The sequence below is a fragment of the Notothenia coriiceps genome, unplaced genomic scaffold (assembly GCF_000735185.1).
Source record: "Notothenia coriiceps isolate Sejong01 unplaced genomic scaffold, NC01 NC01_scaffold00019000, whole genome shotgun sequence".
NCBI lineage: Eukaryota > Metazoa > Chordata > Actinopteri > Perciformes > Nototheniidae > Notothenia > Notothenia coriiceps.
Genome location: NW_011351701.1, coordinates 410642 through 433624, shown reverse-complemented (window position 1 = coordinate 433624; position 22983 = coordinate 410642). Strand labels below are relative to the sequence as shown.

At 39.3% G+C, this 22983-nt stretch overlaps 3 protein-coding genes across 5 annotated transcripts; all 3 read right to left on the bottom strand.

The window, feature by feature from the left end:
* Positions 1–85: 85 nt before the first annotated feature.
* On the bottom strand, positions 86–5074 carry hyal2a (hyaluronidase 2a). Its single transcript, XM_010778233.1, has 4 exons — positions 4812–5074; positions 3289–4261; positions 2460–2549; positions 86–1160 (listed from the first exon to the last, which is right to left on the bottom strand). Exons 2-4 carry the CDS (start codon positions 4216–4218, stop codon positions 783–785), a joined length of 1398 nt encoding a protein of 465 aa, XP_010776535.1. The 5' UTR covers positions 4219–4261; positions 4812–5074; the 3' UTR covers positions 86–782.
* Positions 5075–8418: 3344 nt separating this feature from the next.
* Positions 8419–11344, bottom strand: LOC104951553 (tumor suppressor 2, mitochondrial calcium regulator). Of its 2 annotated transcripts, XM_010778232.1 has the most exons (4): positions 10967–11340; positions 10034–10271; positions 9214–9334; positions 8419–9124 (listed from the first exon to the last, which is right to left on the bottom strand). In XM_010778232.1, the coding sequence occupies exons 2-4, from the start codon at positions 10180–10182 to the stop codon at positions 9059–9061; spliced, it is 336 nt and encodes a 111-aa protein (XP_010776534.1). In that variant the 5' UTR covers positions 10183–10271; positions 10967–11340; the 3' UTR covers positions 8419–9058. The 2 variants fall into 2 exon arrangements, with proteins under 2 accessions (XP_010776534.1, XP_010776533.1); XM_010778231.1 differs by having other exon boundaries at positions 10034–11344.
* Positions 11345–11377: 33 nt separating this feature from the next.
* On the bottom strand, positions 11378–22508 carry LOC104951552 (ras association domain-containing protein 1). Of its 2 annotated transcripts, XM_010778229.1 has the most exons (7): positions 22201–22508; positions 20561–20917; positions 19460–19584; positions 13313–13417; positions 12940–13225; positions 12709–12824; positions 11378–12557 (listed from the first exon to the last, which is right to left on the bottom strand). In XM_010778229.1, the coding sequence occupies exons 2-7, from the start codon at positions 20880–20882 to the stop codon at positions 12411–12413; spliced, it is 1101 nt and encodes a 366-aa protein (XP_010776531.1). In that variant the 5' UTR covers positions 20883–20917; positions 22201–22508; the 3' UTR covers positions 11378–12410. The 2 variants fall into 2 exon arrangements, with proteins under 2 accessions (XP_010776531.1, XP_010776532.1); XM_010778230.1 differs by lacking the exons at positions 19460–19584; positions 20561–20917; positions 22201–22508 and adding an exon at positions 15438–15941.
* Between the last annotated feature and the right edge of the window lie 475 nt (positions 22509–22983).

Below are 22983 nucleotides of genomic sequence, written 5' to 3'. Positions count from 1 at the left end.
CACTCCTGCATTATCGGAAACCAAATGTTCTGTTTACTCTGCCCTTCTTATTGTGTCCTGTAAATCTTGAAAGAAATTCAAAATAGGCCGTAACAAATACATTTATTTTCTTAGACAAGTCACATTTTTAGAAAACATCACAAAGAAAGAAGCGGTCATGTACGTGAAATTGTGGAACATATAAATTGTCGGACATTTTCTTTTTACATTGTGCTTCTAGCTGCTAAAATACAAAAATACTGTTTTAGGATAAAACTAGTAGTCATGTTTTGGACACTATACTTCATATAAAGAAAAACTCATATAGAACACCTAAACATACATTCAAATAAATAATAACACTGTAGTTGCCACCATAAAAAAGATCAGATGTCAGAGAAAAATCATGTTTAAAAAAGATAAGGCACTTTGAATACATATTGCGCTATTACCAGATTTAAGTGCATAAATTCCACTTTCACCACATTACTTCTGACATACATCAACTAATTCATCACATTTCCACCTAAAACATGAAATTTGACACTTTGAAACAGTAACCGAGAGGAAACTGAGAGCGAAATGTAAGTACATTTCATGCAAGGTCTCCATTGTTTAAAAACTGATTTAAAATTCTTTCCACAGTGTTTTTCACAAAACTTTGTCATCCATATTTTACAGCAACTGAAAAAAGATTTTAAAAAATTACAATTTCTCCTCTCTAGATTCCCACCTTCTCATCTCATACGCTACAGTATTTAGACAAAAGAAAATGCAACCATGTCTACAGTATGTTTGGTGTATTAACAGAGGAGCTGAGAGATAATCAGTAAGATGGCACATTGCAGAGCTGACGCCATCATTTGAGACGCCGTCCCTCTTTGGTGTAGAGGGTCTATCTGATCGCAGCCCTCCCCCTGATAGCCGCTGAAGCACTGGCACTGAAACTGGGTTTGTAAAGTGGTCTTTTCCAAGCTGCCCTTCAGACTGCCGCTCTTTGTGGCGCTAGCGTTGCTGACGGGGTCCAGATGCAAGTAAACATCGCTGTCTGGATTTTTGCGCAGGCAGCGGCCGTGAGAACCACACAAGGTCTGGCTGCATAACTCTGCTGCCGTGGAGACGTTGAGGAGGTATTGACCCAGCGGACCCCGGAGATAGGCGTCCAGGTCAGAGCAGCTATTCTGAAGAAGAAAAAGAAAGAAAAAAAACATCCATCACTCACCGAGGCCACGTCTGCACTGCTGACCTTTAGCACCAAACCTGCCTGTTTTTCTACATTCATCACAGAGTGTGACGGGATCCTTTGTGACTTTTAAAGATATGTTAACAGCTTTCAGTGTAACATTTATTAGCGGTAAAAGTGTTCTTTACTTATGTGGAGTAGGTAATAAGACTGTGTACACATACTCTGTTACAACTACTATTTACCCCATTCTAAATTGTACTTAGGTTAAAGTGCATGAGCATAATCGTCAAAATATATCTAAGTATCAAAAGTAACATTTCTCACTGTGCAAAATTGTTGTATTATGCTAATAAAAAGAAACAATAAGATGAGTGTTGGTGATTGATGGATGTTCAATTAATCATAATATTTCTAGAAAGTACAATACTTGATTAATCCTTTATAAATAGAAATATTGTTATGAGGTACTTAGGGCCATTGAGTTTCCCTTTTTTGTGAGCTACAAATCTTATCTATTAAATGGGCTGTGTAACTGCTGCACATGGTTCAGGACAAACTGCCTTAGAAGGGATCCAAAAGATTTTCTTTTAGAATAAAAAAAGAGCCTGAATCTAAACAGAACATATCAATTACATGGCACCTGATCACAACCAGTGTAGGATGTGCTAATTTATCCAAAATAGAGGCCAACAAGGAAAAAACACAATGCAATTTCACTGTATAAAAAGAAAATATGCAGTTCCTATTCTATGTATTACTTATACACCATACAAAAATGTAAGATGGATGAAAAATATATCAATTAATATCAAAAGATGTGTGTGTGTGTGTGACCCTGCTGAATTGCTGCTGCAAAAAAAAACATGCATTTGTCATCATTTAAGTATAATAAAGACATTTTTCTCCAATGAATGCCTGTTTGTCTTCAGATTGTTACCAAGTGTGTCACCATTCACTGTGGATCATTCTGATCTTCTTTTTAAAGACTGTGAATCGGCCATGTTCATTTCCTCTTTTTCATCAGTATGACTGTGAAATATGCACTGTTCATAGCTAATTTTAAATTTCGCAGCATAAATGTGACTTTAAAGAAAATAGAACTATCTCCTGTGTTGCCTGCCTATCTTCAGACGTCCACGTGACCCCCTTTGAACTGAAGCCTGAGGAATAGATGTTATCTATCAACTGACTGCGCATAATGACTTATCAACTTACCAGATGACCGTGTTTATGGTCAGTGTTGTAAGTAGTGTCTGAGTGATTCATGATTTATGATTAGCACATGGACACTTACTTTGCTGCTTGCATACGCTGCATCTCCCCACATGATGATTCCAGCTGCTCCCAAAGCCACGCTCTCCCCAATGGTGGAGACGAGGTCAGTCTGTAAAAGATGATACAGCATTTCAAACGCCTATCAAATTCAACCTTTTACTTTTCTAAGACTAAGAAAAATACACTGTGCAGTATCAGTATAACAGGGTCAAAATGTTAGTGGGCCATGAGCTACTGTGTGTGAACTGAGAAGTGCAGCAGCAGCACTTATCTGTTCATTCTTCCATAAGGAAATGGTCTATAGGGTGTAAGCGAGATTTTCAACTTGAGCAACACCCATCCTGCCCACTCCACATAAATGAGAGGTATTGGGGAGTCTGTCAGCTACCAGAACAGGAAAGGACTGCTGCTGCCGATAAGGAAAAGCAGAGCTAAAGCTCCATTGAGCACGCACTGATCAGAGAGAGAGAGTTGTGACTGGGAGTTCATCTCAGAGCAGGAAAACTCCATATCCCAAATGTGCATTATCATACATGACTGAGCCACCTCAGCAAAACCTTAGAAAGGTTATCTTAAGGAGACTCAATATGCATTTTTTTAGCAATACTCTAAAAACGGTAATAACCTGTTTATCAAGGCACTGTGCCGATTTAATAACTGATCATTTCACTTCACAAAAATCTTCACACCACTGAGCCTCGGTTGGCTTTTTAGTCATTAATTTGCGTTTTTTCTGTGTTTAATGTGTTGATTTGGATATTTCAAACTTCACCAGAAGGGTAAAAAAAAGTTTCAGAAAGACAAACAGAAATTAACGAGTGTTAGAGTTTCTAGAGTTAGAGCTTCACCTCTGTTAGCTGCTCCAGGGAGTTGCTGTATGTGGGCTGGGTGTACACAAAGACAGGACGTGCCAACCCATCGCCTGATGATGCCAAACGCATCCCCTCCTTTATACGGTTCCGGACAAACTTCCGTCCGGAGTCCGAGGAACGCAGCACAGGGGCCATGTAGATGGAGGGGAAGAGGGCGGTGCTTTCAGTCCACAACCACTTCAGCTGCTCGTTGCGGGCCACCTCCACGTCAGGACAGCGGCCCGTGTAGTTCTCCAGAGTGCGCCTGTAGTCGTGATTGTAGCAGTCAGGGAACAGGTAGAACCCCCACAGCTGGTTGGGCCTCAGGCTCTTGGCGTGCCTCAGGGTTTCCAGCATGAACTTCCTGGCAGACATCTCAAATTCCTGCTGGGCCACTTTGCTCACCTGTTCTGGAGGCCATGTTGGGTTCTTCTGACGCACCAACTCACGAGAATGTCTGCGGTAAACATCTTTTGTTTCCCAGTTACGTACCCAGAGTGGGCGCCAGGCCTCCCAATCAATAACTGCCAGGCCCTTGGCCCCTGGTTCCCGTATATACTTCTGCACTCCCTCAGGCATCTTCTCCAGGTGCTGAGTGAGACTGGCCACCTGCGGCAGCCCCCCATTCACCACTGTTTCATCTGGCTTGAAGTATGGGTACGAGCCCAAGCGATCTTTATAGAAGATGGTGAGGTTCTGCCGAACAAAGCCCTCATTGGGTGAGGCCACGATTTGGAATTTATCCAACTGAAAGCGTATACCATGCCTCGGGCCACAGTCCTCAGTCGGGGCATTCCAAGCGAGGAGCAAAGGCTTTTTAGAATATAGTGGCCATCTCGTTGGCTTCAGTCCCAAAGCACAAAGGCAGTCCCAGAGCAGCACAGTCAGAAGCAGCACTTTCCAGTCAGGCAGAGTCCAGTACAACATGTCTTCAGATGGGAATTGACAGATAGGACTGTTGCTTTCTGCTCTATAAATCACAGAGGAGAAAGATGTTTAGTTTTTATTATTATTATTGTTATTATTTAAATCAGTGGCAGTCCTCAGTACATTCCTTTATTAGGTTAGTAATTCAAAAGGTTATATAAAGCATTTTTTATTGGACTGTTTAAAATTTAGAGCCAGAAATTACAATGAACCGGCAAAAAATCACAGAAGGAATTACATTTTGTTTACTTTTCTAATAAATGCAACAATTCCCTGCTTATTAATGTATATAGTTATCAGTTGGCTAATGCTTATACATTAAAAACCTGAAAGTACAGTGATGTTTTACTGCTATTGTGCATCATAGTATAATAAATGCTATTAAATAAAACAAAGCCAAAATAAATAATGATACAAAATCTAAATAATGTCCCATAGTTTTTTCTGCAGATTCCTAAAGTCTCCCAAAACGTTATTATTCTGTAGTGAACATAAACTAGTTTCAATTATTTGGCATTTTGAGCATTTTCTAAGCAATGAATGACGTGAAGTCAACAACAAAGTAAAGTCTCACTGCAGCGGGACACACTTACCTTTACAGGCAGGCTGAGGAAGCATTCCCAAAAAAACAGAAGCCTACTACTTCAAGCCGCTACTTTTCTATGTTGCCTCAAAACTAATAGGAAAAGTTATTTTGCATTGCTTTTGAGGAATAAAAGACGACGGGGTGAAGTTACAACAGCACGCGTTGCTGGTCGGTGTCCCACAACTTGTGTTGGTCGGTAAAGTAAAGTGAAGTTGCCCCCTGCGATGTTGTCAGTTGCTACTCTGCGAGCCAAACCACTTTTAGGATGTACCATTCATGTCGCAAAAAGGGGGGGAAAGGCAAAACCAAACCGGACCTCCCAACAACTCCGTCCGCGTGTCTAATGTGTTACAGCGACGTGTTTCTTTACCACAAGCCTACACATAAATGTAGGGATGAGATTAGTGACCGTAGGATGTAGTTTGATGGCGATTTGAAAGATATTTACTGTATCCGAGAATGAATTAGTCCAAGAAGTTAGCCTCCTCCGCCGTGAAACAGATACACTGTAAAGAGCAATGTCAAGACTCTAAGGTCGCAGGGGGCCAGTTTGCCACATCCCTAAAAATAAGATCATGCCCACAAATGAAATGACCACTGTATTCCGTGACCTTTCAGCTATATTACAATTAGATATAGCTTATCAATAGTATGTAAAGTATAGGAAGACTTTATTCTAATATGACGTGAATTTTGGCCATTAAAACAACTGAAAACTAGCTTTAATTCACCCACTTTCAACCAGTAAGAATAGCACACAACTCCAAAATAGCTTTCAAATAAATTATACATTCTTCTCATTATAGCTGAAAGTCTATTTGTGTATGAATCCATAATGTAGATTATGAACATTATTTAAAAACAAACATTGTCTTAAAGACCTTGGAACCTGAGCCCAAAACAATCTGATGCGTGATTAAAATTCAAAAATAGTTTTTAGTTTAAGTTTAAGTCGGATTTGGGGGATTTAAGTTGCAACAACATACAAATCATCACAAGTTTACGTTGAAAAAGAGTATTATGCAGAACTTGTTGACAGTACGTTTTATAATTGTACTAGGCAATGTCTATTAATATTGAATTACTTATTACTGTATTCTGTTTGGCTGTTTAGTCAATAGTATACTGAAAAATATAAATGTTCATCATTGTAATGTATAAAGCATTAAACTAGCAATTATGTAAATCGAAATGAATGAATGTACTTCCTGAAATTACACCACAACACACGCATTATTGCATCAGTAACTTGTCAGTATGAGCTGAGTCCTTTCCAGAAAAGTAAAAAATAAACATTCTGAATACAGCTTTTGTTAATTTACATCAAATACTTCTGCTTCTTTGCTTTGTGAGTGAAGTGGCTTTAATGTTTTTTCCACTAATGTTCCCAGCATTACACTTCAGACAGTGGGCACAACGCTTCTGGCATGCAGATGTTTCTGTTGCCAGAGGCATGTGATGACAGCCACTGGCAAAGGTTCAGTGAGAAAAACCAAGTATCACATGCCAACTCGTTGCCAAGTACAGCTGATAGGACGGTGCAGAGCCCGGGGTAAGACCTGAGGCACGATGGCTATGGGAGAAAGAGGCCTCGCACTGACACATAATTAACCAAATGTAACCACCTGTTTTCATGTTGTCAAGTGTTTCTTTCAATAACGTTTTGAAAACCATGTTCCTCTCAGAGTTGTTCTTTGCAGAGACACATGAACTGAAGGATCCCTGAGCACATGATGGGGTGAGGTGAGGGCCTGGAAGTGAGATGTTTTCCTGTGCTCGAGTCAGTTCCGCTGTTTGTTTTCCAAGCTTTGCTGACTCATTTCACCATGTCATCAGTTTCTGTGTGTTTAGGGAAAGTGCAGAATGAACGACCCATGTGAAGGAACAAAGGAATGGCTCCGTTTCCCTCATGTCTCAGCTTGCCTTTGACCTCTGCCTCCTGAGTGTTACATAAGCAGAAGTCAGGGACCGCCAGGAAGCAAAAACAATGGCAGGGAAACTCGAAGCACGCCCTGCCACCTTCACTTTGTGTCCCGAACATTTATCATTTGAGTAATAGTGACTTGTTTAAGAGGGATTGAAGAACTTCATTGGAACAATTTGGTTTGACCCCAATACAAGTTTACCCTTGTGTACTTGTAAACCTAAACCTCCATTCATGTGGATTACTGTTTCGTTTAGATACACAGAAAGTCACCAAACTTTTTTTTACAGTACTCTTTCAGTTCAATCCACTGTGTTTGATCCCTCTCAGTTGCATGATCCAACTGTGAATAGAGAAAAAACAGGCTACACGAAGCACTGCTGTTTTACTTTAAATAGATTGAATACTGTATGTTAAGTGTCACTGAGAAAAATGGATCTCTCTTGTTTATAATTCAAGGCATTTTTAGTTATTTTTAAAGGCTGCTGATCATTTATAATCATTATCTCTCTAAACCAAAGCCACATGGACAAGTTATCCCTTTCATAAAACACACTGTATCCGAGAACACATTGTATGGATCAACAGAGCTGGACAGTATCACATTCATAAAGTTCATACATTTTAAAGTCTTTACAAGAAGGGGCTCATCCTCATAATACAAGCCGGACTTTAAGCAACACATCAAAGACCACTGGAGGGGAAACACATCAAAGTGACTGACCTCTGGCCCCAAAACACACCCAACCACATTCCACACAATTACAGACACCAGGGAATGCATGCAAAGGAAACCCTACCCAGTTATTGTGGGGATTTGTCTGCTATGCACTGAAATATGTTTACATTGCTATTAAAATTTGATATTGCGCCAGCTGGCAACAACAGCCTCAACTGGTTTGAGTTAAAAACCTTTAATTATATCTTCAGCCTTTTCGGGAAGTCTAACTGCACAGCAATATCATTAGAGGCAAGAGAGTAAACCTACAAGCATATTCACGCAGGAACTCATTTTTGTCAGTACAGGTAAAGGTTTCTGCTGCCATCTAGAGTTGGCATACCTTACATGCTACTTAAGTGTAAACTAATTATATTACAAGGTTATATCTCCATATTTGCAAAACAAGTAGGCAAAAAAAAGTGCCTTATTTGCAAACAGCCGCTTTACAGCTCAGTAAGCACCGACATTTAAAAAGGCAATGAGTAAAAGCTAAAAATAAGTTATGAGAGATCAGGGTTATACTTACAGCTGTCATGGAAGTGTATGAATAGCCTCCTACATTTTTAAATGTGACCACTTGATTGAATGCAATTTTAACTTGTTCATTCACTTTTAGTAAACAAAAATTATTGTACCGAGTACATCATTAGTTTTTCATCATAAAACTGAGCGTTGTTTCTATAGCTATTGACAAGTACAATGGATGACAAGGGATAGTTTTTGTAATACTGTTTTAGCTGTGAGTTAGATAAGAATCAATACCACTTGCAAATAGGTGTTGGCAAGGAAACAACTCCCAAAATGTTGAGATATCTTCTACCCCCTTCTCTCTACCATAGAATCAATTTTTACCTTAAGAAAGAAGTTAATGAAACCATGAGATCAAATGTTGTTTTGTGTAGTTGGACATATCTCAATAATACAATTAGGCAATGACAAACATGATAGAAAACATATTTACTCCAGATATTTCGCTCAGTAAACCATTTATTCAAGTAATTCCAACTAAGAAATCTGATATTATTTACAGTACATTATGTTCACTAGTGCAGGTCTGAGCTCCGGTTACTGAGACAGACTCAGACATGACAATACAGAACATGACCATATATACAATACATTTCACAAACCTTAATTATTCTACCCTGTAACTACATCCTCAGTTTTTCTGTCACACACATTCCTTCAAACAAACCTAAGTGCACACATGTACACGTACAAAGACACTCACTCTATGTCCCACAGAAGGCATAAAACGTTAAAGCCTTTTCAAATCGAGGATGTTATTCCCTGCAAAGAACTCACAAGAAAAATACAGCTCCATTTGATGTATTGTATAGACTGCCTACATATCAGCTGGGTAGTGGACACACAACCTGTACCAACACTACTTTAGTGGATATCAAAATATTGATTTTGTGAACAGGGCACCGTCTGATCTTAGTTGAATAAAAATGTATGACATTTCATTCAATATATCAGTTGGATTTTTCTTTTTTCTCTCCAGAGACAACTCGTCTTGAGTGTAATGCTTGAACACTGGGACCAGACTTTGCTCCAAATAGAGAACCTGTGGCTGCACTTCATAGTAGATCAGTCCTGTGCAACTTCACACCTCACAGATGATGATGGGGAAATCTACATGAATACATGGGTGGTCCAGCTTCACCATTCCCTAAAAAATAAAGATAGGACATTCATTGACAAATCGTTTGAAACATCTTTAACCAGACCATCATTTGTCAAAATGTGGCTTTATCTCACCTGTGGAATCAGATTTTTCTGGATCCTCTTCAACTTGGACTTTTTCCTGCCATTTTTTGTCACAACCGTCTCTTCATAGAATTCATGGGCAAGGTCACCGTCTTCGTCGTAGTACAAAGAACTGCCAACACAGCAAGTACAGATCAGTGTCAATAGCAAGAGAGAACTTGTCAAGTTAAAACTAAAATACTTTCACTAAAAACCAGTGGCATCCAGCCAAATGTAACGTGCAGATCTTGAGATTCCTATCCCCACTTCCTACTGCTGACTTATGCACCATTTCTTGCTGATACTATGCACTTCAATTTTTTTAAAGACCAGTGGGTAAGATTTAGGGGCATGTAATGTATAAACAGAAAAGAGAAAATAAGCATTCATACATTTTTTCATTGGTTTACAATTGCCTGAAACTAAGAATTGTTGTTGTCTCGTTACTTTAGAGCGGTGTCTATAATGTTCCACTGCCATGTTTCTACAGTAGCCCAAAAAACAATAAACCAAACTGGTTCAAGAGAGGCTTTCGCCCTTTTTTTTTTAGAATCTGGTTTACAAGGGTGGTAAGTGTTTTAGTTAGTTGCAATCAGCAACCTTGTTGCCATATTCCACTTAATCCTATACACAGGACCTTTAACTATTGATCTTATTTTTAAAAGGTTTATTGAGCTCTGCCATCTACTCCCTGTAATTGCCTCACTGTGGAAGAATTAGGCTAAAACAATTAACTACCTACTTCTGAGGCACAATATAACCCACATGCTTCAGCGTGGTCTTAATTCCTTTATTTGGATGAAACAACCATTATCCAATTATTTGTATTTACCTCCTCCTGGTGAAAATAAACGGGGTTGCATTTCTGGAAGCTTTGAGGCGGGTCACAGACTGCTCGGTCCCATCACTGGCTGCCTCCCCTCCAGCTCCATTGCCTGAGAAAGGCCAGACACCTTTGGCTTTGGATCCACTTCCTCCCATTCTCAATGATAATACATACTTAGTTATCAATTAAAGCTTTCAATCTGGTTGGTGGCCAGAAGCTCTCAATTCCTTACCAAAGCCAGGATCTGAAAATAAAAAGTGCACATTGAAAGAACACATTCCCAGGCAGACTTGACTCTCTCTCCCTGGTGTTGCTGCGTAATGTAAAGCACTAAGAGACTGTGAACTAGCATGATATTTGTTGATTAATAGTTATAATAAACAACATCTAACGCAGTAAATACAATTGCTATTTTACCCTGAAGAAGAAGCCAGTTCAATTCAGAGGCACAATTTAATCAAAGATGATGACACTGTTCCTAATATTACTACGACGAAAGTACGAAACATAAGCAGAGCGTCGAGGAAATGTAACGCTAACGTGATATTTTTACGTTCTGCTAGTTTTACGTGAAGCTAACACTGGGCCATACGACTACTGAACCATAATCCCAAACGGTCAATTATTCATGTTTGTTATATTGCCACATTGACGTGTACACTTTACCGCTATTATACATATAATGCACAGTATATGTCTTAGTTAACTGCCCTCTTGATATACGATCAGTGTGGCTAATATTGTGTAGCTAACTGTAGCTTAGTTTACCCGTTTGTTTAGGTGACTTAGCCTGTTAGCCTGTGCCACTGACGCAGGTTTGCTAAATGATAAATAGCTAGACGGAGCAGCGATGTTTATTAGACAAACACAGCGATGTATCTGCCCTACACAACCAAACACGATTCGTTTTCAATGTCATTCTTTTCGTCAATATCCTACCTTATCGTGTGGTATTAAATCGCCATGTTCTTTCATAATGTTCCACACCGGCTACGTTGAGCTAGCGTTAGCTGTTTAGGTCGATGAGATCAGCTGATCTGACAGACGGCAGTGAGACTCTTAAAGCGAAACGTCATTATCATTTTAGTGATGTTATTCTAAATAGTGATCGGATTAAAATTCATTTGAATCTATTTCTACATTTTGAACAGTGTTCAGTTAAGGGACGTTAAATGTGGCAAATGTTCTAGATCTGCACAGCTCTCCACTTTGAATATAGCATGTCATATTTTACTAAACTCAGTTTCTTACCCTTTAAATATTTTGTGTCAATATTGTCATTCTTTTTAAATAGTCTTTAAAATAGCTTTTATAACAGAACTATTTTTTTCTCCTTTCTTTTTTTCTTCATTTAATATTTGATTAAATACAAAAACTTGTTTTAACTTGGAAATTCTTTACTGAACGCAGATTGGTCACTACATTTAGATGTGTAGCTTCAACATGTAAATATGTGCATAGGCGAATACAATAATAGTGAAAGAAAAAATAGAAGACAAACATTTTCTAGGACAGAAAAAAAGCAAAGACATAGGGAATGACAAACCAGTGAAACACATGTATACCAATGTTCATACAGGATTCCAGTCAACCAGAGTGACACCACTGACATTCATAGTTTCATACAAATGTCCATACATCAGTCAAACTCACAATTTGACATTCAAATAAAAAATAGAGTTGCACCCATCAGGGGTGTCGAGAGGACATGGCAGATTATTGAGCCTGGGTCAAATGAAAATCCAGATACCTTTCAGCAGCAAAAAAAAAAGAAGGTATTTACCTCTTTAACTGGATAAATTAAACATGTCACAATGGATGTTAAGAAGTATGATTGTTTAAGGACCTGCTTGAGTTTATCTTAACTTAAAATAATGATGTTACCAATTTTATATTCTGGAAAAATAAAAAGGAATGTAACTTCCAGATGCGGGATTATCAGATCAATTACAGCAGAGTTCTTGACTTCAGCACTGCACCGACAAATGTATAATCAACAGATTTTTTCTACCTAAATGACTGAAACTTAATTGACATTTTCTTTAAAGTTTAAGTGACACAGCTGAGGTACACTGGATAATCAGATTTTTCCCAATAGCAAAAGACATGACTGGAAACAACCACTGTCTCATCTGCCAATATCGACTTCTCTCAACTCATTCTCTCAGGCACATCAGGCTCTCCAGGTGTAAGGCACTTCTCATCTCTCACATCACTTCACACGCACATTCGCGCTAGCTCTCTCAGTCTTGCGCCCTGTTTCACTCTCTCGTTCACCCAAGAGGTGTGTTGAGTTGTATTATCTGGGATCTTTGGATGCAGCGATGATTGGTCATCTTTAGGCCAGCCAAGTGGTGCATGTTAAACCCCGAGCGCAGTCGCCTCAACCGGGAGTTGAACCAGCCAGAGCGTCCTGCATCTTAGTGCGGGCCAGAGCGTATCGCTGCACGATCTGCTTCACGTGCTCCTCCTCTTCACGCTGCAGCATACGCTGGAAGTTCTTCAACTCGGGCATAGAGAAGGCATGCCACTGTAAAGAGAGACACAATGCATTAGTGCGAGTACAGTTTTTAAACTAACCACACGAGTTTAATCCCTTTTTACAAAAATACAACAATTACAACAATTACACCCCGCCCCAATATGTTTTAAGATCCATGGGGCTCTGATGTTACACTCACATTGACTTCTCCAGTTTCATTTTCTTTCAGAACATAGCTGAGGACTTTCTCATTGGGCCCAGCACACAGACGCAGGCGGAGGGGACACTCATTGTCAGATACCTTGCGAATATAAACTGAAAGAGGCAGATCAAAGGGCTACATTTACTAGACAGCGTACCATTTTTGATTTACAATAATGAAATACTGCAGGATTTCAAGAGGTAACCCTTTTGAAAGCAGCAGAAGTACCTTGGTCATGACGCTCGCTGCGTTCAAACAGGGCAAACTTGCCAGGATTGTCAACCACAGTAAACTTTTTCAACAAAGCCTCGATGACCTCCCGAGCAGAAGTGCGTGAGCTAATGTGCAGGTGCTTGGAAGCATCCTTTGGCAGGTAGAACGACGTGCGGCGTTTCACCCCACTAGCCTTCCTCGCTCCAGCATCGGAACCCCCTTTTTTTGGAGGTGTAACTGACACAGGTCGTGCCAACTTAAACTGCACCTTTATGAAGCCCGTGTAGGAACCATCCTTGTTCTGTTAAGAAAAATGAAAATGTTACACTAAAGAAAAAACACATTTAGAGTGAAATTCATTGATATGCTGTGTCTCAAAGCCCCTTACCATGTTCATGAACAGATTGCTGTTGATTTGAGCGTTGTATTCCTTCACCTTCTGCTGAAAATCTGTTGTCGTCAAGTCTTGCTTTCCCCATTCAATCTGTTCATCCTGGAAAGGACAGTGAGGAGTTACAGTGTTAAACCACCAGGTGTCAGTGCTGACCATCCAAACCACAAGAGGACAGAGGAAAGACTCCAGCGTTACACAATACACGTGAACAGAAATGGACACTTAAAATGGCCATTGCACAACTGTTAAATAAAAAATGTGATGCTCTTTAAAAATTTGAGAAATTACTGATAACTTACACAAGTGTTAACTTAAGTGTTGCTGGCCATTGTTAACATTGAAAAACTCTCTTTACAACATGCTACTGTTGTAGAAAAATTGTATGTTTTTTTCCAGGAATTGCGATTGGTGTTCTTGTTACATGAAGCCAGGGCAGGTTATACAAGGTTAGAAGGTGTGGCTCTATTATGTGAAAGGAAAATGGGTGTGATCCAAATTCGGTTTAAAACAAGTTGTTCTATCCAAAATGTTGATTTGAAGGGGAATAAAAACAGAAACACTTTAGTAAAAGCTGTTAATTGAGTTTGTCAGGTCCCCGTTATTTCTAAGAGGGAACACCAGTTGCATCAGACTCTCAACTTCCTGTCAACGTAGCAAAGGCAAAAACGATGATGTCAGCTCTGCTCAATCCTGTTGGACTGCTCCAATTCGTTGGTCTATAGGGCCGGAGAAAGGAGGGGTAGGTTCAACTTGCAGCTGTTTGCAATGTCTGTGAACAACGGTTCAGCATTGCATTCCTCGACTTGGTATTCATGTAAAAATAGCCTCCACTCTCCGACTCACACAAGGGGGAGAGACAAAGCCCTCCCTTGTTTTAAAGGCACATCCTGTGAAGTCAGCTGCCTCATCAACCGCACAATTGCAGTCATGTTTCAGTCATGCACATTTTGGCCTTAGCATACATGACCGTTGTACTGACCAATTGGTATTTCCTGTGTGGGAGGGAAATTCTACAGAATTGATATAAAACAAATTAATTTTCCATAATGTACTCCAGATAATTCCTTGTGGTTAATAGGTGAAAAGGGTGTCCCAAGTAGTGAAAATGGTGAAAATGCATCTCAGGCCACCCTGCCCCCCCCATCTCATTTTGTGACCCAGGATTGTGTCATGTAAAACCAACCACAGTTGCAAGCTGTTACAGGGATGGGTAGCTTTTAAAATCTACGTCCAAGTAGAAAAAGATCAATAGGAGCAATCCTTAGGCTGATTGAAAGGCTGTGGAGTTAATATACTGTTTTTAACAAGTCAATAAATCAATTAGGGACATGTTGAGCCTTTCAACAGTAGGAGGAAAAGCACGAACAAACTGTCTCTACATGCCCACGAAAGGAGTGTCATCTCAAAACAAGAGTTGTCAGTGCCAACAACATTAAAACAAAAATGGCTTCTGTACAGATACAGAAAATTGTGAATGTCACTGAGTTTTGCAATAAACAACATTTGTTCCTCAATAAAGAAAGCTGATAGTGGGTGCGGGGGACAAAATTCCAAAACAACACATGACTCATATGTAATTGAGAAATAAGTATGAAAAACCTGAATAGTCAATGAATGGTGGGTGTCAGACTGGAAACTTGAGTAGCCGGTCTGCGTCACTAAACATGACATTTGGGTTGTTCTCAGTATGAGTTCAAATGTGGGTCTGTGCAACACAGAACTAAATGCAATAAATGTTTTGTTTTTTAGGCATGTTAAGCCTAAAACAGCAACTTATTTTTCCTTATTCCCAGTGCTGACATTTATTATAGGTTCCCACAATACAAGGCTTCCTCAAAACTGGAGAAACCAGAACTCCACCCTAGGCAAGCATCCAGTCTGCTGGGGTGCCCATTAGCAAAACAAAGTCGCAGATTTGACCCATAAAAGTATGAGAACAGTTATATATTTAAAATAAACAAAAATAGCTAGAAAGAGAGAAGAAATATAAAATAACGCGAGAGTAGATATGGAGAACCACCCATCACCCATCCCTTTGGTCTCAGTTCCCCTTTAACATTAAGAGTTTTTATTCAAGCCTAAACCTTTTTTTCTTGTCGAATTTTTGTCTATTTCTCACCTGCTTTACTTTAGCAGTAACGTTAGCTTTCCGGGTATTGGGGAAGAAGGATGTCTTGGCGGTGAAGTACTGCTCAAACTCGGAGTTGGGCTCCTCGTCGCTGCAGTAGCCGCTGCTGGTGGAGCTGCCCCAGGTCATCTCGAAGGAGGGGGACTTTTCTGTGTCGCTGGCCGCGTTTGACATGCTGACTACCGGTACAAACTTTAACACTAGAGGCAATGACCGGAAGATAAGACGACTTAAAGGTGGTCAATTAAATAACTTTGGTCGCAGTAAGCTTAATACAAAACCTTTGCTGAACAGAAGTCTGGCTGAAACAACGGCAAAGAACCAACTAACGAAAACCGTCCACTAATCTCTCGGAGGAGGAAATCTCTCTGTAGCGCCTTGATAACAACAGTCAACTCGACAAAAAATACCGACTTTTGTTTAACTCTAACTTCAACCGGGCCACGTTTCCACTGTACAAATCCTGTCTGTGTGAAACAGGATGTGTATTCAGGCCCCCGCCCAACATGCATCGCTTCCTTCCCCCCGCCGAAGCCCCACCCAGCCAGGGCCGTTCAGTTGAGATTGGAAAATACACAAAATCTCCTCAGCCGGTCGCGATTGGCCGGCCATGGGAAATGGAAATGCCACCCGCACCCCCCTCTGTTTGCCGCTTCCCTCTCCCACGCTGCTGCTCCCCGCTGAAAATGTAATGTGATGACGTGATGACCCATACATTTTATCTGTGGTGATGACAGGACAATGTGGGTCTGGTCACAAAGAAAGAGAGACACCATGTGAATCCTATTATTCACATCATATGATAATGTCTGCTTTAGATAGGCCTATTGTATACAGAGAAGAAGCACTAAAAGTCCTGTATTAAAATGTTACTCAAGTAAAAGTACAAAATTATTAGCTTCAAAATATACTAAAGGTAACAAAATAAAAAGTAATCATAATGCAAGTTGGCTCATTTTAGAAGAATATATAGGCTATGTTTTATAATTATTGATGCATTTACTGTGTTATCAAAGGTGCAGCTAGTTTGTATACTGCAGGGTATCTTGTGAATTTTACTCCAGATGTAATACAAGTCTTATTTAAGTGTTATTTCTATTTGATATCATTAATACAAATCTGCAAAGTAACTTAAGCTGTTTAATCAATGTAGTGGAGTTCATTTCATTTAATTTCAAACCTTTATTTAACCAGATTGGTCCCATTGAGATCATAGATCTCTTTTTCAAGGGAGACCTGCAGCATATAGGTTCCACATTAAACATAAAACAATAAAGGACATCATACATTATATTTACAGGATACAAGTAAAAAGTACACCATTTATTTTGTGGGTTAGAAGTACAAAGTAGCAAAACATGGAAATACTCAGTAAAGAACCCCAAAATTGTAATTAATTAATTTTAGGGTAGGTAATTCACTTCAGAAACACTTTTTGTTAAATTCCATGGAATGCTCTTAACATCCTGAAAGCAATGAATAAATTAAAAGCTTTAACAATAAATATATACAAATATTTCATCTGTGGAAGCTGTGACGCTGTAAAAAGCAAGTCCGTGCCAGATAATTGGATGGCCTACCTGCCTGTCAACTTATCTCGTGCCCTCATTGGTCATGTGTGTTGGAGGAGGGGCTCTGTAAGGAAGTCTGAAGGAAGGGGCAGATTTTTTTCGGTTGTGTACTTTCAAATTCTAGCTTACTTGAGCTGGTTTCTCCATTCTTACCTACCCTACCTTTAAGAACAGTACTTGAGCAAATCTACTTAGTTACTTTACACCACTGGTTAGTTATCTGGCACTAGCATCACATTTAAATAATATAACACTAATGCCATTCCTAACTTTATTATATTTATTATATATTTTATATATAGGCTATTATTAACAAGTTCTACTAATTTCACAAGATATATGGCCAGTATTTTACTTTAACATTATCAACAGTAGGCTATGTGAAGCCTCCAGGTTAAACTGTTGATGTTTTGTCGAGATCTATGTCTATGTATTGTGTTGCAGAGGAATCTACTGAAATGAATGACATTCATTTATATGGGTTTGATATCTTCAGTAGCATACAAAATCAAAGTAGCAAAGGTCAATATATCCAATATCTTTTAAAACAATGTATTCTACAATCTCCATCATGCAATTCAATAGGATATAACATTTTGACAATAATTAAAATGTGTTAGTGGGAGACCTGATTAAGGACATTAAGCATTGATCCACAAAATGATCATGTGCCTGCATGTAGACATGATAAGTCTCACTTCAATCACGATTTTGTGTTACAGCAATCTTCATGTTCCAGAGAATTCCTTCAAAATAATACATTTAGCGACTGTAGCGTTCAGATTTTAAATGTAGGTAAGGGATCTCTGGTGTCAGAACGTTACTCAAAAGAAAATAAGTTGACTGAATGTATTGCATTGTAAAATCTTTTTAAACCTTCAGGGGTTTGATACTATATTATGAATAAAAATGAAGAAAGGTATAGCTTTGTAGTGGCTATCTGACTCTGGAAAACTATAATCAGAAATGTTAATGAAGCTGCATTTAAAGTTGAGATAAACTGCTTTTTCCAGTAGCTATGATTTTGAAAATGCTAAACAATCCTTCATTCAAGTTGAAACACCAAAAAAGAAAAAGAAAACAAGGACACATATCCAAATAGTGAAGACATTTGTAAAATATCCTCAATATTTGTTTCTCACTTGCTGAGGAGTTGGTCATATATTTTTGTCTCTCAGTAAGTTTTGGCTAATGTGTGTAGGCAGGAAACACTTTGGAGCCTCCTAGTGTGAAGTCCACATAGGTGGGATTCTACACCCAGAAATCCTTCAGCTGTTACTCTTACAGTGTATTTTGACTGAACCAAAGGTAGAGAAAGTCCTTCTTAGTTGCTCTTTATGATGTTTCTTACATTTTCTATTCATTTTTTTTTTGTCATGCTGTATATGTTGTAAACCGCTCTGAGACGTTTTTAGCTTGTGACATGGGGACTTTGATTGATTGACAGGTGCTACCAATACCAATAATTATGGCTCTGGTTCTTTCCACTTAGTTAGTTTCTTCCCTGCTTTGTAAAGTCAAACTTTCTGCTGTGTTAAACGCCTGTGCAAAAGCACCATGAACATATCCAGCAATGTCTACGTACTGTAAATACTCTGCTGAACAGTTTTCTGAAGAATTTAGATTCCAGCAATCCTTTGATAAGCAGCTAGATAGAGAGAGAATAAATCCTGTTACCAAGAGACCAAGCCCTACTACCTTGAAAAAGTACTAGTTCGTTTTAGCCTTGATTCCTCTTTTTGTTAATAACACTGTAGTGCAGAAAGCACAGTAAGGAGTGTTCTGTACAGCAGCCAGGACTCTAATTTATGTCTGTTTATCTGGATAGGGTTTATTTAATTATTTTATGTACTTGTTATGACCCTATACAAAACTAGCAAGGACATGAAAACTTACAACAAAAATGAACAGATTGTATAGTGCATCATACTCAAGAAGGTTGGCTGATTTACACGATTTAACTTTGTTGTTGAGTTTGTTTTCTTAAATGTATAAAACAGTTGGTGTAACAACATGCTCATGGACTGAACACAGATTCTTTACAGCAGTTACTTAATACACTGAACCAGATCTTACAAATGGTGGGACCTGTTACTTCCCCATATTGCAGTTTGAGGAACGAGATCAACCGTGGGTCTTATTGCTATAAATGGTTCCCATTTTTGGTCATTTAAAAATGTGTTTTGTTCCCTAAAGCAGTCCAGCATAATTACCGAGTAGCACATCATGTGAAATGCAAAGTAGATGCTTGTATTGGCCAAACTCATTGTCTCATTTTTAATGGTAACCATTAGTGGCACAATATGGTAATACCTTCAAGTTATGTTAAGGATGTTCTAAAAAGCACGTAAAGAGTGTCTAATACCACTTTTAATTGTGAACAAGACTGAAGATATTAGAGAATACTAAGACAGACATAGTGCCAAGTAAAAAATTCCTTACCACATTTGTGTCTGTTTCTATGGTGTGCTCCACCACACATGCGTGTTCAGCCACAGAGCCTCGGTCCCAGCTGCAGTCCAACCGGATCCCATCACGACAGCGGTGGTGGCATGTGAATCTACAATCTGTAATGCAGAAGAACAGAGTTTAGACAAATACTGATGATGACATCCTCAATGGTAAACAGGCATGTGATATTATTGGAGAGTGCAATTCTCTATGGCTGATGTTCTCCTCTGGCTATTTCTAGTCGTTGCAGTTACCATGCATTTAGTTGATGTTGTTGGACATGTGTAAATTGAAATGGTGGTATTGAACTGGAATTCTTTATATTGAGAGGTGTTTCAGAGGTGTGAAACATAAATAAAGTAAACAACACATTTGGAACAATAAATTGATTATTTGGCCCTGCTCACACACATTTGTAATGTCTGCTCAATGACCAGGTCCTAAAATGGACGGGAAAACCCTGCTGTATTTTTGCCGTCATATTGGTTAAAATGTTGGGGATAATCTTATAAAACAAACACGCATGTAAACACAGTCATCAATATTGATGTCAGCAAAAATGATGGAGGTCATATCCTTAAATCGTGCAACAAATGTATAATCTTATTATCATGAAAGGCCTACAGGGTGTTCATGGTCATCGGCTTGTGTTTATGTCAACACTTCATTGTTTGTGGTTTCATATTTAGATTCCTGTAAAGAGGTATTATTTTCCTGCTCACTGAATGTTCTACACAAACCACAGCTACATTTCAGTGGGTTTCAGTTGATGAAAAGGAAGTCCAGTATTGCAACTCAAAGATGAGCCTTAAGCAAAAAGATCATCAGAGTCGGAGCCTGGGTAATGATCACACCACCAAAACGACTTACACAATTGCATGCCTTTTTTGATACTGTTAGAAAAACAACATAGAACATCATGTGTGGCAAACCAAGCGGACAAAGTAATGATTTATACAGTGTTATTTTTGGCCTGCACCTACATTGGTGGCTAGATTGTTCTCTGCATAACCAAATATCCTCTCTCACTCTTAGTCTTGCTCTCTTTTCTGATCATGCATATGCACAGAGGAAATCACACGGCATACTCACTGACACACCGCAGGCTCTGCTTGTACAGTCCCCAGATGAAGTCTCCACACAGGTCGCACCATGTGGGCTGAGCGTGGCTGCAGGGCTGGAAGTTGTGTCCCTCTCCGTTCTCTTCAGTGGGATCGGGGTCCTGGGTGCTGCTCAGGACTCTGATGATGCCCGCCCGGCTCAGCAGGTCTGGTACCTTGCTCGGACTGATCCTCAGGGCGTTGGCTCTCTCCAGGCGTGGAGGCGAGCAGGGTGTGTGAGTGCCGTGTGTCAGCTCAATCCTCTCTCTGTCCGTCCTCAGGTCACGGAGCTCGATTAGCTCCCCACACGACATAGTGTCCTCTCAGAGCCTGGCTTCCTCCATTATCACTGAGAAGAAGAAAAACACATATAACACACAGGTACCTTCCAACGACTATCCGAGGCTCCATTTCAAACAATGTGATCTGTCTCTTTCACTATGACTAAGTCACAGAAAACTTGACTGTTAAACTTGTGGTTGTTTTTTTGGTGAGGGATAAAAACTAGTAGAAGCATTCAGATCCTGTTCCTTAAGTTGTTCCCCATTAATACTAAATTATGTAAACTGCACTCAAATTTTACTTTATTTAAAATACAGAAGCAAACAGCTCGCTGCACCCGCACTGCGAGGGGGACCCAAGTTCCCATCAGCAAAAACACGTGGGTTTGCTATCCTGGCTCCAAAATGGTGAAATGAGCTCCCCATTGACATCAGGACAGCAGAAAGCTTACACATCTTCCGGCGCAGACTGAAAACTCATCTCTTTCGACTCCACTTTGAGCGATAGAACTATTAACAAAGCACTTATATACTAATAAAGGACTGGCTTATCTAAAGCCAGTTGAGTATGCAATGTAATGTAATGCATGATCAGCAGTACATAATATATAACTACATTCTCACACACACACACACACACACACACACACACACACACACACACACACACACACACACACACACACACACACACACACCAGAATGTATTATTGGACTATTATTACTAATGCTTTGACATGCTTTAATTGTATTGTTATAGCCAGTTAATAGGGAGGTGTCTTATTTGCACTGGGACATTTGTGACAACCATCATACATTATGAACTGATCATAGTTTTTAAAATGTAGAAGGCTGCAAGTAGTAGCCTACAGGAGTAAATATACACCAAATCTGATTGATTGTAAATTAGGCAGTACTATTACACAATGTTTTTTTTGTTTGGATATTTTTGTCTAGGCTAGAATTTAGACATTTTATTTAACATTTAAACACCTTGTATGATGGTTTGGTAAACATGTTTTCTAGAATGACATTGTTTTGTCATGAATCCAACACTATTTGTAACAAGGCTAATTATACAAACATGTCACATACGTATGCACATACATACAGTACATGCACAACATATTCTGCTTACCTAGCACATCAGAGTACAAAAGTAGCCACAATAGCCTAGCTAAAACTTTAGCATGTTTTTGGTTAGGCTACGTTTTACAAAACTAAATAATTAATACAACAACACATTTACTGTACACGAGGGCTCTGAGGAGGAAAGTCCCAAACCAGTCCACACGCTTGGTAAATTACAGAAATAACTTAAGAGAACATTAAAATATGAAGTCCAACTTACCAAAACAGGGGGAAAAACAGCCCTGTTGCAGCCGCTTTGTCTCAAAACTTTCTTCCATCCGAAGAGAAAAAATTTCCGCAGAAATGTTCTCAGGGTTTCCAAGTAACGGAGGTGTGCAGCCGCGGCTACATCTCTGGAAACAATCTCTCATCCCCGGCTGTTAGCGAGCGACACAGATCAGCTCTCCTTCACATCAGAGAAACCGCTGAGTCTGAGCACTTCTGAAGACAATAACCATATTATGAACAGAGAGTCTATAGTGAAAAACTGAGAGTAAAATGAGAGTTGAGCTGCTCAGACATCCGGAATGGTTTCACATAGGGGGTGCTTCTGAGTCCAGAGCACAGCTGAGACAGTGGGCGTGCAGATCCTCCCCCCCACTGTGATAGATCTGTGTCTCATTTACCACAGCAGTAAAACTTGTGCTGGAGGAAGTACTTAGATCTTTACATACTTCAGGCTAAATCTAATCTGTTACAGGTAAATCAAATGTCCTGCATTCAAAATCAGTATCAGTATCAGCATCAAATATAGGCTACTTAAAAAGTGAAAGGGACAAAAAGTACTCATTATGGAGAAGGGCCCATAATAATACATATCATATAACTAGTGTACATTTGATGAATTAGCCTACTGTAATGTGCACATGTTGCAGTGGTATTATTAATTGGATGATTTTAATGCGTTTCATTAATAATGTAAACCTGCAAAGTAACTAGAATACATATGGGGAAGAAAAAAGCATGATTTTTGCTTCCAAAATATAGTGGACTATATAAAGTA